This window comes from Centroberyx gerrardi, chromosome 22, assembly GCF_048128805.1.
Source record: "Centroberyx gerrardi isolate f3 chromosome 22, fCenGer3.hap1.cur.20231027, whole genome shotgun sequence".
Lineage (NCBI taxonomy): Eukaryota > Metazoa > Chordata > Actinopteri > Beryciformes > Berycidae > Centroberyx > Centroberyx gerrardi.
The window spans coordinates 9,500,311-9,517,682 of NC_136018.1; the positions used below are offsets into that span (position 1 = coordinate 9,500,311).

The 17,372-nt window shown below is 43.8% G+C and overlaps 1 protein-coding gene across 11 annotated transcripts in view; it reads left to right on the plus strand.

Moving 5' to 3' along the window:
• The window catches only part of kiaa1217 (KIAA1217 ortholog), a 111,102-nt gene that overhangs the window by 50,280 nt on the left and 43,450 nt on the right, over positions 1-17,372 (plus strand). For all 11 annotated transcript variants that reach the window (XM_071922404.2, XM_071922397.2, XM_071922408.2 and 8 more), the window contains exon 2: positions 13,958-14,244. In XM_071922404.2, the coding sequence (XP_071778505.2) occupies positions 13,958-14,244 (287 nt within the window). The remainder of the gene's footprint in view (positions 1-13,957; positions 14,245-17,372) is intronic.

Here is a 17,372-nt window from a genome sequence, read left to right on the forward strand (position 1 = left end):
AACACATCCCGATTGGTCTCTCAGTCAAGCTCAGACATTTTGATGGAGGACTCTCTGTGGAGCTCCAGTATGACTTAATTACAGCGACTCCCTCAATCTAAATTTACTGGGAGTGCATCCATAATGCATGTCTTGCTTGGTATCAACGGGCCCCAATTAGAGCCAACCAGTAATCGTGACAGAACACTGAAGTTAAGTTTCAGACGTGCAGCGAGGTGTTGTGTGAATCAGCAGAAATGGAAGTCGCCATACCGGCTTTGGACCTCTAGGAAACTAATTCTTAATGTGGAAATCTAGAATATACATTAGTATTGCTTGTTATCAACTGGTATTGAATAAGACTGACTTTGTGCACACAGACAGAATTTTTTTTATTTTTTTGCTTATTCTGTTGTATTGAGCTTGATTTATTCTTGTGTTGGTGTCAATTCAGAACCAGAAAATGTATCTATATCACCAGGGGAAAACTCTCCCTGGTGCTCTTCCAGTAACAACCAATACATTCTCTTTGGACTATTAACAACCAATACATTTTCTATGGAGCAGCTGCAGACTTGACACCTGTTGACAGCAGAAGTGACTGTTTGCTCTCTGATTTCTGGCTTTGGGAGAGGAGTTTTTCCCTCAAACAGAGTTTTGCCCTAGACTATATCATAGAGGGAATCTTATATTGAGTGTTGTTCACTGTTAATGTCTATATGCAGTGCTACACTACAGTTGACGGGCTGTGGGTTTGCATTATGTACAGTATCATTACCATGGGGTTATGTATTTTACAGTATGGCCCAGTAAGCTGGATTCTGTGCTGCTTTGATCAGGACACAGTCCCCTCACTAATCCGCTTGAGCTCTGGATGTTTGCCCAGGACACATACATACACACACACACACACACACACACACACACACTCCCAAATTGTGATTAAAAAACAGATATGGATGCCCAGCCAAAAAAGATGAAATGGTCTGAGTAAATCAAATGGGTGCAAGCTGACGTAACAGTCAGAGGTTGGACACATAATTCACCTCTCTACACATATTGTGTGTACTCCATGTAATTATGCTGTGCTACTTTTGGTGACTTGGGGGTTTCATTGGTGGTGAAAGCTGTCCCATCAAATTCTATGTGTGTGTGTGTGTGTGTGTGTGTGTGTGTCTGTGTGGTATAGTGGCTGTTCTCTGTCTCCTGTGCAGTTGAAACTAAATTTTAATGACAGCATGGTCACCATGGTTTCCATGCTTTCGTTCACACCTTGTGAGAAAAGGGGACATGATCTCTGGTCCATATTTTAATTGGGGCTCCAGGACACAGACAGGATTAGGAAATCTAAATGTTCTTTTTTTGTCATTTGTCTTCATCTTTTTAGGAGCTCTACATAGCTGTGGGCTTTAACTGCACATCTCTGTGCCCTGTATTTGAGGACTAATAAACAGGTGGGAAAGGATTTTTATCTGGAGACAGAGGGAGAGGGGAAAGGGTAGGAGGAGGATGAAATGATGGAGAGAGGAATGGGAAAAGAAATGAGAGGAAGACAGGGTAAGAAAGAAGGGGGTGCTGCTTCAGTGTTTGTCATGGCCCTCCCTACATTACATCACTGAGATACTTCAGCACTGATGACATCGTCGAGCTGGGAGGGGGCTGGCCCTGGGGATGATGTCATCGACAGCCAATCAGAATACTCGGTGGCTGGTAGGATCTGGCCAGCTCCGGAGGCTGGAATAGTACAATCTCTTTGAAAATGCCTTTTCCTCCTCCAAAATCAGGGACCTTTGTGTTTTTTTTTTTTTTTTGCTGAGGTTATTTTTAGTCTTGTGTTTAAACAAATATATTTCAGACTCCTTCCCTTCCTCTGCCATAGACCAAAGAGTAACCGAAGCTGACTCTCCCACAGAGGAGAGTGCGGTGTAAATATGGCCCTAAGGGGATTAGCATTTAGCTAACTTAATAACACATGAAGGAACTGCTTTGTGGCTGTCCACATGAATAGGCCACTCTCTGCTTTACCTTGTTTGGTATGAGTTTTCCAGCGCTGGGCATCCATTTCAAGCCAGGGAGGCCGTGCCAGTGAGACACTTCCAATCTGTTTTGACTGCTGTCTTTGAGGACAGACGCATCGGCCCATTTCATCACTCTGCACCTCACACAGCAGTACACCGCATCTGCAGTTCACTTTGAATAGTGAACAACCTTTATGCTGAACTAACTTTGACTAAATTCCTCTATTTTAGGCGTTTACTGTAGATGAAGCTATAAGCTATCCAGAGTAACTAACAATAAGCAGGTAGATATTCACTGCCTTGCTTCACATGGCTGTTAATGGACCCATTGGCTATTGCAGGAATTGAACCTGTGACTTTTCAGTTGCAGGACAGTTTCTCCAACCACTAGGCCACCCTGCTGAATGTGTTTAAATGCTGTTTGTGCTGATTAGTCAGGTCCAGAGCATGTTATGTGAGAGCTTGATAATATCTCACCTTGTCTTTTTGCGGTTTCATATCTATCATTTCTAAAAGATGGCAATAAAAATGACAAACTGACATTGTCTACTCTATACCTTTTTCTGTATACCCACATAAGGAGTTGTGAATCTGGATGCCTCCATAATTAGAGAAAAGGGCTCCTCATGGCCCACCTTGTCTGTGGCACCACTTTGAACAAGCTGATTTTTATAGTTAAGGGCAGGAAAATTAGATTGCTGCACTGCAAGGAGGAGGAGTCAAGCACTTTATTATGCTATTTCTGGTGTTGAATTAGGTTGAAAATACAAATTTCTTCACAACTGTTGCAGAAAACCAGGTTAGTGTAAAAGAGGCCAATAGCGCTAGGGGTAACTATTTCATCTACAGAGAGTAAAATCAATCACTGGCCCTGCTGTGCAGTTAGCATTGTGCCCACTGAGAAACTCCACTCCCATCCATACACCACATGACCTAATCCCTGCCTGGCTGTGCATTCTGGCCCCACTGTGGTGAAACTATTAAACTTTGCAGGCACTCACTTTTTCTCCTTCCCCCCTGGGAAAGCTGCAACATTTCCTTTGCTGCTACCACACTATGAAGCTTGAGTTTTGTATTCTTCTTTTCTTGCCACCTCCTCTGAGGTGCTCACCTGAATTTCTGATTCTGCCAAGAAATCTCCTCTTCCGATTCTTGAAAATATTTACGTGTCCCTAACTTTTACAAGTTTTTAAAGTGAATGGCTACAGATTTTTAAGTTTCCCGTTGCAGCTGAAAAAACACCACTGCCCTGTTTTTTTTTTTTTACACGAAGCAGTTCAGGAAAAGAATGCACATATTTCAGTTCCGCACTCCTGTTTATGCACACTTTATACATAAAGGCATTTCCTCCTCTGTGTTTGAATAGTCCGGCCTGGCTGGTGCACATTCACCACCCTCCCAGTCTCTCCCACTACAGTGGGGCAGGCTCCCCACCCCCTTCTACTCTATACAGCCTAAGCTTGGATACAATCCACCCACACACACAGACACACAGACGTAGACACACACACAGACAGCACACAGCAGGTTTCACAGATAAAGTGTGGGACAGAGGCACTAGTGTTCTTTGGGCTCTCGGAGTGGCTCCCCCACCACAGGGCCTATTTCACATCCCTCCACCACCTGCATCACTTATCAGCTCCAGCAGCACTCACCTCACCAAAGCTAGACCTTATGGAACTACTCAGCTTTAACAGCTCTCTCTCTTACACACACACACTCACACTCACACACAGATGTAGACACTTGGCCTTGTCTACTTGGAGAATTTCATCCCATCTGAGTGGTTTTGTGCTGTTTGGGCAGTACATCTAAAATACTACACTGTGATCCTCAACCTACTGTACGTTAATGTCTTACAATGAACTTACTGTATGAAAAATGTTGATTTGATTTTATGCCCATTGCATTCCTGAGCTGTTGGTTAGTAATAAGCTTTGGATTGCAAATGATGTCTGTACGCTGCTAACTCTGTGGTAGCATGCAGCAAAAAGAGAGAGGAAGAGATACGCAGTGCAGAGGAAAAAGTGAGGAACACATGATTGACTGGCTGGCAAGTCCAGGCCCTAAGCTGCTTATCACTGTGAAGAGAGTCAATTGCAGAGCAATCACTTTTTAATAAACTTGTGTGAGAGCAGGCATATTGAAAGGCATATTTAAATGGGACCAATGTGCAGGCTGAGCAAATAGTTAGCCTGCTGCAGCAGCATAGGGAATTGAAGTTGCTCTAATTTGCTTAGGCACATTACTGTGATATCTCTAGTGTGTCTCTATCCACATCTGTCCTAACATTTGTCTTACTCCATCTAATTATCACCAGATAAGGAGAGCAGGTGCAGCCCCTTGTGTGTTAGGCAAAATAAGCCGTATCATTTATGTCTACAAGCATTTATGTCTGCAAGTATTTATGTGTATGGGCGTGCGCGTACGTGTGGGCATCACACATGCATGGCCGTGCGTACCCACTTTGTGTTTGTTGACACAGAAAACTTGCCGAGAAGATAAGAGATACCTTATCAACAAGCACACAGTCACTTGTGAGAGAAGCCTAAGAATTCGACACATTCTCCCTTTATAATTCCTGTTGCAATACTTTGACAGCGTTCTGCAGGCTGATGGACAGTCTGCGATAAAAGTCTCTAGGCAGATCTGATGTCCTCAGTGAAATTATCATCACATGGCCAGACTTCAGCCCACCGACAGGCCCCACCTCATGAGGAGAAAACTGGCAACATCATAGGCTTTTAATGGGGTTCCATGCAGACAGACTAAACAGACTGATAGAGAAGAAAATGGTTTTAGGTGCATTGTTTGGATTTCCAATATCTGTGTAAGAATAGTCACACTTGAGTGGATTTGTTTGGTAATATTTGATTCTTACTGTCTCAGTGGTATATATTGAATTATAATCTAGTAATCTGCACCAAACTTGAACCTAAAGAATGTGTTTTCTAACTCACTGTCCAGCTGTGATATGTATGACTCAATTTTTGATACTTGCGAGGGTGTTGACAATCAGATGACAATCACTCAGCAGCAGGGATTGTAATTTGGATGCTTCCATTGAATAAATAAACTGCAGTGAAATGTTTTGTAGCCCAGTGCGGTCTTATCCTTTGTCCAGAGAGTGAAGTCAGGCTGGATCACTGTTCTCTGGAGGTTTGGGAGGGTTCAGCCCTGAGTGACTCAGTTTCCCAGGAATGAGTCTCCCAGCCAGGGGAGGAGAGGTAGCGAGTTCCCCCTCTCTAGCTCCTGGGTGGATGTCCTACTCCCAGAGTCCTACTCCCAACTACAGCTGTTCTCAGCATCTCTCCATCCCTCCCCTCAGGACGCCACCAGCCTCACTGTTGGCCCAGAGACGGTTGTCACGGGAGACCGGCCGACATGTGACCCGGCGGCTGGGTTGACTTAAACCTCCCCTGACCACGAGTTAATGAAGTGTACACACCGCAGGCATGCCGAGCGTTACAGGCAAACACACACGCGCATTTGTGTCCACGCAAACACACACACACGCTGGCAAACACACTGGTTCATTAAGCTGCACTTAGTGTCTCAGTTAATGCATAACAAAGGAAATATTCTAGGGGTTATTGCTTTGTGCAGGATGAAGAACGCACACAAACACACTGTGTTGTCCTTGTTTTTTCTCTCGCTCTCTCACACACACGCTCACACACACACACTCATTAATTTAGTCTTTATTATGCTAGTTTGTAAACATGCTTGGAGCATTAGAGTGTTAAACAGCACCCCCTGGTGTGGGGAAAACGCAGTGCATCTTGAATGTTGTTTGACTTTCTCTTGTTTATTAGAGAGAAAGCAAGAGATGGTTACTTGATCTGGATTGATCCGGCGCTGACGTGTGTCAGGGAGGGCAGACAGACATGGTGTTTGTGCTGATGAGTGGAGCAGGCCAATAAACAGAGCTGTTTGTTTGAGTTGTCCTCTGGCTGTCTTCGGGGAAGTATCAGCACTGACAGGCCTGCCCCGCCAGCAGCTCCTCTCTCTGCTCCCCTCCGCTTGTTTGCTTTGTTTGTCGAACAACGGCAGGAGAAGGAAGAGGGGATATTAAGAGGAGGGGACGGTGGGAGGGAGGGAGGGGATGAGAGAGGGGGGGAAGAGAGACAGAGAAGAGTGAAGGCAAGATGAGTGCTGTGTGAGAGGAAAAATTTGATATTCTTTAAAGTGATTTGTGGACATGCAAAATAGTTTCCCACTCAGGCTTAAAGTATTATTTACTTTTATGAGGACAGTAGATCAGCCCTATTTGATTGCGCTGCCTGTGCCAAAGAGGGAGTAAAACTGCATTGAAACATTGAAATTGCAGTCTGTTCAATAGGAAGGACATTAAGTTTGCGCTTGAGTTAAAGATCTACAAGACTAACCCACTCAAGACAGGCATTTTCACTTGGAGGTAAAGCAGCAGTAAAATCAATTTGCCATGCTTCATTCAATTTAGCTGCAGTAAAGCGCCTTACTGGCATGTGGGAGTCTCTTGTATGATTGATATGTGTTTACTCTATACTGTACAACATTTTGCAGTCAAATTCTCTGCTGTTCCTTAACTGGTTTCACAACACTCCCATTCACCCCACCAACAAACTCCACCACCACTGCTATTCCCAAGACTCACACACACACACACACACACACACACACACACACACACACACACCAAAGCACATATCCGTTACTCATATCTTTTGGCCAACTGCCTATCCAAGTTGGCAGCCTGGTCTGTTTATAAGGCTTCAGTAGAGCGGAAAGTCTGGACCAGCCTGTGTACCTGACTCCCCACATAAATACACAGACACACATAGACACACACACACACACACACGTATCTTAATTGAGAGGTGTATTATAATCAGTGTATATACCACAGAGCTCTGGATATTTGCAAGTGTGAGTTTAGACAGATGTTGCGGTGGTCTCAGCTAACCGGGTGAGGACCACTGGTCATTAACACTGACACGGCAGCTGGGGAGATGCCTCATTAGCTGAGAGATAGTGAGAATGGATGGGAGCCAGAGAGAGAGAGAGAGAGAGGAAGAGAGAGAGAGAGAGAAAGAGAGAGTACAGGGGTGCAAAAATAGAGAATAGAAAGTCCAGACACATACTGAGGAATGAAGTCAAAAGAGTTACACTACATTACCAACTTCAGGAGAGTGCATACTTATTTTCTGAAATCTGAAATCCCAGTGACTTTTTAAAGCTACTAATGAGGTTTCATTTGTCAACTTCATATGTATAATTCATGTGTGGCGTTTATTTTATTCCTGCTGGAGTGAACAGTTGCACAGTTTAATGGTGAGGACAGTCAGAGAGGGAGGCAGAGAGAGTTGGTGAGAAGTTGTTGACTGCGCTGTGGGCCACTGTGGTGTGTGACGCTGCTAATGAGCCCTGAATGGACATCACTGCTAAGGGTTGAACCCTCTGTCTGGAGACACACACACACACACACACAGACGCACACACACACATTCTGGACTTCACTCTTGAATCAACAGGTCATGTCAACATACCCAGAGCAGGAAGGAAGTGCTCTGAGATCTTGGGAGTGGAGTAAAAAAAAGGTTGGGGGGTATTTGAGTGAGAGGAAAGAGAGAAGAAGAGGAAGAAGAAGAGAGACAGAGAAAGAGTGAGAGAGAGAGAGAGAGAGAGAGAGGGGTCAGGCGGCATGAGGCAACTTGAGTTCACTTTTTAACGGCGGTTTAAAGACTCAACAGAAAGAGCAGCAGTAGTCACTCAAACTATGATCTATTCTGAATTCTCTGAAAACTCTCATGTGAAAAGCCACATTGAATTCATCATGCCCTTGGGAAGCAGTTCTGTGCTAAGGCCGTATAAAGTTAACTAAAAAGATCCTAACGGCTCGTTATACTCCCTGAATGGTGGCAGGCTGACGAGAAACTCGTGCAATTAAAGGCCCTCTCAAATCAAAACAAAGCAGCACTGATCTCCAGCCTATAGGAGGGAAGGACCGGGGGTTAAAGGTCATCTTACAGAATTCACAAAGGGCCTCTCTGATTGGTGGATTTCATAAATGGACAAGATTTTCTTTGGCAGCGAGCCTTAGGCTAAACTAGAAGTGAAAATCCTCCTGCTTTCTTATCCCATCATTCCTATTTATGAAAGGTTTCTAATTTCCCCTTCTCTTTGTAGGGAAATCACTTTCATAAAAGGCATGATCTTGTATTGTGTGCAAAATTTGAAAGTGTTGACATGCCAGAAAATTGGGGTTTTTATTACTTGTAAATCTGGTTTTTACGACATGTACAGAGTGAAACAGATACCCCGAGCAGGCAGATATTTCCTGTGTGTGAGTATTAGTTGCATGAATGTCCGTGTGTACGTGTGTGTATATTCGGTTCGGTGTGAAAAATGTGGCCGGGCTGCATTGTGGGGGCATTAAAACTCTGATGTCAGATACCAGCATGGAAACAGCTTATCGCTCAGATCAGCAATCAGTGAAAAGCCAATGTAGAAATCAGCCCGTTTCTCTGTGGGCTTTGAGCAGGTCACCTCTCCACACACACTCACACATTGGCCTGTTTACAGTGCTGGCCATGGGCGGAAGAAAGTAACGTGATTAAGTGAAGGCCATGGAATCAGGTGGTCTTAGTCTGACACGGGAGGACTGATAGGAAAACAAAGGTTCTTTACGATTCAGGGAAACCAGGCAGAGGAGTGGGAAGATATGACTAAGTGTAGTGCGCATGCGTATGCACATTGTATAAAAATATCCATCTTAACAGTCTAGTATTGAGTCCTAAATGTATTTTTCTTAAAACAACTGACAAAATCTGTGAATGGGGTGAGATCATTTCACTTGGTTCCAATGCAGATTAGTTTGTTTTAAGAGATTTCTTGAATAAACTGTCATAATACTAGTGGAGTTATCTAGCTTATTTCAGGATATTATCATTTGTTTCAACAAAACTCTTAAAACTGCATCGGAAAGGAGTGAAATTATTTCACCTTTTTGGCAGCATTTTTTCACTTGTTATAAGGAAAACGAAGATGTTAAGACTAAATGGCTTGTTAAGATGGATATTATTGCAGTGCATAAGAGGCTTAATTTATTCTAATCACATTTAAATAAAATCCTTTTCTTACAGTAGGCTCAGTTCCACATGGGCAGAACATCTGATATCCCGACTCCGATAACCAACATTTACATAATGAAAATATTGTTACGTAGACACTCAACAGTGGACCAGTGCTGTTCTGTGTATCAGTATTCATGGGTTCAGGGTATCGCTACATGGGCCTTGTTTTTTTTGCACACAACAGGGCTTTGTGTCTAACTGCACAGTTATGGGAAAGTAATAGTAGGGAAGAGTGGGAGTGCGCGCAGGGATACATTCCTCCATAAATAAATGACAAGCAGAGAGTAACTGGAGACAGCAGGAGGCCCTGCCCCTAATAAGACCTTGGTGTTCATAGGCAAGTGCTGCATGTTGTCTTTTAACTGAGAAGACCATCATTTACTTAACACTGGCAGCTGAGAAAGAGAGAGCGACATTCTTGAGCTATTGGAGCGAGACACAATTCACTTGCAGGTCCCTCGTGACGCTCTGAAAGTGGGAGGTCACTCCTGGCCTGGAATGTTGACAGTAAAAGTGAAGCGAGGCAGGTCGTTCGGACCAGAGGACGTAATTGTTGGGTTGGGAGAGCTACTGTGCTTTAATTATGACTTTGACTTGGCAAAGACCGACTTGTATTTGGTTGTGATGATCCATGTGTCGTAGCCAAGATGGGACTCTTCTATCTCGCACTCACACAGAAACACTGACTGAACTAGAATGGATAGAAAAGGCACTTCATTATGGTAATTATACTTGGTATGGCTAAGATGGCAACCTTAGAATTTCAATAATGTTGCTATGGAAATGGGCAGTGTTTCAAAACTCTAGACAATTCATGAGGCTCAGAAGGCTGGAATATTTAATGTGGATGTACAGTGCTAGTCTTTACCCTGTCAACACATCAGCTCTTGGGTTCGCACTGTATCAAATGTTATTTCCATTGCGACATTATCAAATATTCTAGGATAGCTGTCTTAAGTGTGCCAGGAAAAATCCACCCTAAAACACTTTAACACTGTTATAAACAGCTATTGGTGATGTACCTTGCATTTCTGGGTCCATTTTGCACTGACATTCAACAATAATACGGGGAGAAGTCCAGCAAAGAAGCTGCAGATACCGATTTCTCTCCACTGACAGTAGCCTCAATTGACCAGAATGCAATGCAGCCACATTATGTTTTGAGTAAGGCGTGTGACTCTTGACTGGAAAAGGTCTTGCTCTTACTATGCTGTTGCTGTCGCTGTCTCCTATAACCAAAAGCTGAATGCAACAAGTTCAGGCCTGTTCTCTGGGGTTTGTCGAAAATCATTCTGCAGGAAATAACTAACTGAAGTAGAAGTAGATGAGGCAGGTTGAGGGAAAGTGGGTACACCAAAAAAGAAAGTTACAATATTTAATCATAAAATAAATGCATAAAATCCATTGAACATTACAGATTGATGATACATAACAGTGCAAGAGTATCAGCGGGTGGATTTCTCCTTTAATCTGACAGGAACACTTCGCAAATCCTAGCGTGATATTCATAAAGCAAACGCACGCTGCCAAAAAACATAACTAAATGACATGATCCTAGTCCGTTGGCCCACTAACTGTCTGCCTATTGTGGCTAACAGCCTGAGTATGTGAGCGGGTGAGTGGAAGCAGACTTGTCTCCATATGTTAGACATTATCCGTCAGCTGCTCCATTGTGTTTGTTCATGCGCTCACCCCACCACTTTCAATTACATGGCCTGCAAACTAGGGCATTGATCTGCTCACGTTTTTCTGTTGAGATATGTCAATTGCTGAACCACAATGCCTTCTTCTTGCACATTTCGATCGGGCCACTTTACATCAGCAGCTGCAAAGAAACGCACTCACGCACAGATGCAGCCGCCTCCCCTCCCCCCCCCCGCCCCCCCCCCCCCCGCGCCTGGAAAAACACACACTTACAGACATGTGCATACTGACGTGTTTGCACAACATATGAAGCCGATGACCGTTGTTTGCCGACTTCCAGACAAACAGGACAGTGTTATTTTTCATAAACCCCAGAGCAAGAGCAAACTGTTATATTCCAAACGGGAAGCAACAGTGCCCACAGGACTCACGCTGTCTTATTCTGTGGGGTTGATCATGTGACTGGCTAACATATTTGCTGCATGCCATAAGCGGAGTACATTTTGGATGTAGCTCAAAAGTAGGTTATGACACACATTTGGATACATGCTGGTGTCTAGTGGGCCCCTCTGCAGGGACAGAGGCTTAAACAAGAGACAGCTCACAGACACAGTCCTGATAAAGAACAGACTGTGTGCGTGTGTAAGTAAGTAAAGTGTGTGTGTGTGTGTGTGTGTGTGTGTATGTGTATGTGTGTGTGTTTCTGTGTGTCAGGCTGTTTGACTGACACCTGTTGGTCTGAGGGCCCAGTTTTAAGAGGGAATATACAGTATATGTGTTTTGTCGGTACCTTCTTTTACGATGCTCTTTCTCTTCCTCTCTCTCTCACACACACACACACACACACACACGCATTTACATTCACTTATGACCACTCTATAGTCGGAGGAGAGCTTTTAGCCTGAGGGCGAGTGGCTGGAATGCAGTTGACTTTCTAAATCCCCACCAGTCTATCCTGGGGCTGCGGGGCAGGGCCTATCTCAAGCCCCCTTTTCCACGTGAGCCACGTCTGGAATTTGAAAGCCAGCAGTTAGCGGGGTTGCTGCTGATTCTCCCAGCCTCACTCTTTGACTGTCGCGGTGTGTGTTGATCTCAAAAGTGCAATGGAAGAAGAAATCGGAGATGAAGAGAAAGATTGTTCACTTGGGGAAGGTAATGAGCTTTTGACATGCTGCCAACAAATGAATTCAAATCCTTTGGAGTTGTTTTTTTTTTTTTTTTTGCCTTTTCTGTCTGCTGAGTGTAATTTAGTTAGCAGTAGGGAAACCGTGTTTGGGAGTTAAAAATAGGCTTGGAAGTGCATGAGACGTGCTGTGGCTCTGAACTTGAGCAGGGTGGGGGTTTGGGGTGACGGGGCTTCTTTCATGACCTACCACCATGGCCTCTACTTGCTATGTTCTCAGACACATTATGTTTATTTGCAGTGCTTAACTGATCCAAACAGATTTGCACTTTGAGCAAAAGATCCGTGGGTGGAAATGTATTTCTTTCCTGCTTCCTCGTCTCTCTACTCTGACTTACTGTATAGACTGACTTTCCGAAGAAATTGTGTAGTATAAGACAAGTTTAGGGCAGAGGAAAACAAAGGGAAGATGTGATACTATTGAACACTTCTCTCATCATTCCTGCTACTGGGCATGCTTTTTCCAAAATGTGGCTTTTTTTTACACATAGTTTTTGCAGATCTGTGAAGCTGCCTGCCGCCGCCTCAGTCCCAACACATCTTCAAGGAGGAAAACAAGAAATTCCTTTTTCATCTGTGAATCACTGCATGCTTTCAAGCTTTTTAAACCACCCACAAAATAGTGGCAAATCACTTGAAATATCCTCTCTGAACTGTTTGACCTAGAGAGAGATAAATGTGGAGGAGCTGAACTCCCTAGTAAAGAGGTCCTTTATTTTCCACCATTACCCTCTGAAAGGTACACATTATAGCTCTACCTGCCTGCCTGGAAAACAAGGCAGCAGATCAGCCTGCTTTATTGCTCTCGCCTGTGTTTTCACACTCCAACTGCTCTCCTCTTGTCCTTTTCTCCCTTCCATATACTCTTCTCTTCTCTTCTCTTCTCTTCTCCTCTCTTCTCTTCTCTTCTCTTCACATACATACACATAACAGAATTTCATGCGGATAGCTTTCACTACCAATGCAAACCCCTCAAGTCACAAGCAGTAGCTGGTATACAGATTGATGTGTTATGGTTGTATTCCCCAGGCCCTGATTGATTTATGACAGCATAATAGAGTGCAAAGAGGTTTATGTGCCCAAGGAGTTGTGTTTACTTTATCCTCATTCTGCTATAAAATCGAATATTCATCCTCAACATCACTTTTTTGTCACAGACAGTATTTTCATATTCCATAAAAAGGGAATAATGAGATAATGGCAGGGTAACTGTGACTCTGGCCTACTTAAAAACGAAGCTTGTTTTTAATCAGGCACATGCTTACTGTCTCACTAAGTTGTGAACACGCACACACTTGTATGGCAGGAAAACTAGACTCCATGGCTGTTACTCAATGTTAGCAGAGTTGTGCCATATTAAAAACATCCAGAATAGGAAAAGACATTTCCTCTTGATACTTTTAATTAAACACACTGCAGTTATTGGCAACTGGCAGTTTGTGCTCTCTGTGGATATTTTGCAAGACTCTGGGTATGTAAACAGATGCTCTATATATCACTTCCAAGTCTCTCCATTTGTGTCTCTCCAAGACAGATATTGACGGTTATCCCTGGCTCCTTTGAAGGGAAGAGGGCTGAACAGCTGCTTCGATTTAATGTTTTCATCACCAATATTGTGTGTGTCACATTAAATTCTGAATTTATTGCTGAAATATGTAACAGCATTAATACGTAATGAAGTGGGCCGACTGTGTATCAGACAATGTTTATTTCAGCAGTGCTTCTAGAGAAAATATTAACATCCTTTTGCATATGGCGTCAGTTTTCCCTTCCCTCCACTTTCTCAGTGGAGAATGTTAAAAGCGAAGTGTATTAGTAATTAGGCAAAAGCTTGCAACCTTAATTTCTCTCACTTTGGCAAGGTTTGCAGTCTGGATTTGCCCTGAAACACCCTCTGCATACCCTATGGAACGACAACACATATATACGCACACATAGACATTCTGTGCTGATGGCAAAACACCAGTACAGTACATGTGTATTGACCCCTTCTCTTTCTGCCCCCTCTGCCCCCTCAGAGCAAACCAAAAGCAACCTGAAGGTAACCTCGCCAGAGGACGTCCAGCACCTGAGCCGCAGGCAGGCCTCCCCAAATGGGACGGCCCCGTCCCGAGGAGACGCCAAATCCAGCCGCACCGTCCCTCGCAGGCACACGGTAGGCGGAGCCCGGAGCTCCCGAGAGATCCTGGCCATGCAGCCGTCAGACATGGACAAGAAGAGGGAGGCCTTCCTGGAGCACCTGAAGCAGAAGTACCCCCACCACGCCTCGGCCATCATGGGCCACCAGGAGAGGCTCCGAGAGCAGGTCAGTGGCTGGAGGGAAGCCTGGATGTATGTTGTTGCTGTTTGGTCGGGCTCACATGGTTTTGTTATAAGGATGATCCGAGTTTTATATCTGTTGCTGTTGTTTTTCATGCTACAATCTGGATCAGTCAATGTAACTCCTGAAGCAGCTACGTTTCAGCCAGACAATTCAATTCAACAGTCTGTTCAATACAGTTTGATTTATTCCACATAGGGCAATTCAAAGGATGCAATTGAAGGTACAAACACTCATTAAAAACAAGACATAAAATACACACATCACATAACAAAGAGACAGGACAGGACAGATTACCAGATTAATGAATTACATTTACCGCATATTGTCCAAATCACACGTGAACCCAAAAATACTTTCTCCACTCTGGGTGTTACAGGTAATTTGTTATTTTCCTTTACAGGCTGAGGCAACAGTGCAATTGCAAAACTATTCCCCCCGTTCTTTTTGCCATAGGTTAAAAGGGAAGCCTATTCTATAAATCAGCCTGTCAGGTTTTCCCTCCCACAACCGCTGTGAGATTATGAGCTGTTGTTTTTGTGCAGGAGTCGAAAACGTGTGAACCGCAAAGAGATAGAATTGGCCACATTAAACTCTGCTTCTGCTGATCACTATAATTGGACTCGCTTATTATATAGCTCCAGCCCGGTTTGGATATTCTTTAATTTGGAAAGGACTGTGCATTGTGCTCCCAACAAAAGGCACGCATTCCCTAGTGTTGTTGGGAGCGTTACAGTCTTACTCCTCAGATTATGATAGACTGCTCATGCCTCAGCCTTTTGGAGGTAAGATAGTGGACGGGGGAGGGTCAGAGGGAGGGGAGGAGCGGGTCAGTGGAGTCACTAGGTGGACATTTGGCTCACCTGGCCGTTATCCGTTTGTTTGCACTGGGTCAGAGAAGACAAAAGGGAGGGGTCAGCTATCTTTGTAGCCAAAACAATTGAGGTGAAGGTGAGCTGGGCACCGAGCCATAGGGGAGCTCCAGGCAACGGTGCAAGGCATTGTGCAAGAGGGATTTTGTGTGCTGTTTTCGGTCCAACCCACACAGCCAGCCCACATGTAAAGTGAACCCTTTTTATGAGATGCTATTTAAATTCAATGCACTTATCATGAACTCGCGTAGGTAATTTCAGTCAGCAGGAATGATGGTGTTATATTACTCCCAGCCAATCAAATGAATAGTATGTGTGTTCCTGTGTGCATGCGTGGCTATGTCCATGCATTGTTTCAGCCATAAATTCAGCAATAGACGGCCGTTTATCTGTGTAGAATCAGTGTGCATCGACTCGGCAACACAGGGGAAAGGAGGACAGTGTTTTGTATGAAATATTGGTAGTCAGACAGGTAAGTTCAGCTCGGGGCTGGGTGGAGTCAGAGTTGCCATAGAGACTCATGATGTCACCGCTGGAGGGGCTCAGTTTACATGTAGGTGCCTGCTGGAGCGGACTGGCTGGCTGACTGTGACTGAGAGAGAGAGCTGTATGGGAATGCAGGAGCGCGGCTCTGCAGCACAGGCGATGGATCAGAGGATTGTCTGCAGGCATGGCCCTCTGTACGTGAAACCCGCACAGGAATAACACAAGTGGAGGAGAAACTTTTCGTAAAGGAAGGATTAAACTTGTCGACGCCTTCGGCACAGTCAGAGGCAGCGAAGGTAGGCTGCAATCCGCAAATGAGTAACTCTGTCAGGCTGTATGAACTCAGTAGATTCAGTGGTACTTTTTCTGGGTTATTAGGCTAAAGTGAATGACGGCCAGAAGTTTATAACGCCTGTGTTGCAATACATGCCATTGAACGAAGCTAGTGGACTGGACGGAGAGCAGCAGACTATCAGGTGCTTCAAACTTCCGACAGGCGGATGCAAAAAGTTGGCGCCCGAGTTTTATCAGAGAAAACAGGACAAAAAGGGCTAGAGGGCTATTGATGTGTCTCACTGTCGATGATTAGGTCGATTGACGTCGTTATTGACCGTAGTAAGTCATCTGAAAGGCATAATGTCGTATACTTGCGGCCCTCCGTAATTTTACGAGAGGGCAATTATGTGGCCATAATTGCGAGGCAGATTATCTCTGCCAGCGTGAGTTGAAGGTTATTTTGGTTTTAAAACCCTACTATATCTCACATGATAGCGATAGTGGTGATGATTATAGTGACTAATAATAATGTACTGTTATTGTTATTACTACTACTACTAATTACTGCATTAACACAATATTAGGCCTACTGTAGAAATAATGAAAACCTGTAGAACATATTAAGTTCACTGAAAATTAGTATGTAGTTTTGTATTAATGTGGTTGTGCTATAGATTTGAGTAAACTTGTATTTTCCAAACAAATGTCTACCTGTTAAATGTAGCCTATAGTGGAGATTGCTGTAGTCTCACCTATGTGCATATGGCGTTGTTGAATTTTCAATGTTTACGTTGCACTTGCGCAATCTGATTGTTGGCACACTGTCAAATGTGTTCATTTATGTGATGAACTTCCATTAGATGACATTATACTGACTTAGGCTATAGTGTGTCCAGTATGGGTTTGTTAACAAGGCCTCCTTGTTATGTTGCAATAGTGCATGCTGTCTATCATAAACATATTGTCACAGGGTTATTAAGGAGCAACAAGAGGCATGCTAGTTTGTTTAGACAGAGTTGTTGTGCCTGAACTTATATGGAAAACTGTGTTCGGGTCACACCAGGGTCATGGAGAATTTAGTTGGGAGCTTCCAACCCTTATTAGCAGGGTTTATCTGACAGTATTTTCCCATGGATGGAGTTCAACATCAACATTTGAAGAGTTAGGCTATATTCCAAAATGTCATACATCCAGTTTGAAAAAAATAGATAAATCCTGCTTGACGTTATTCATTTAATATTGCTAAAACATAAAGGATCCAGTCTGTAAACATTTTGTGAGATCTAAACTTAAGTTATCTATTCTCCATAATTTGTTCTGATCTGCTTTTCATTTGGAAGAATAAGAGACACATTTTCCATTTGATTTTGTGGTGAAACTCTTCATATGCTACTGAGATATTGAGATTTGAGTGATGATGGCGCTCAATATTTGATGTTATGAAAGAGAAGATACAAGACTCTGTTTGTCACAAAACAG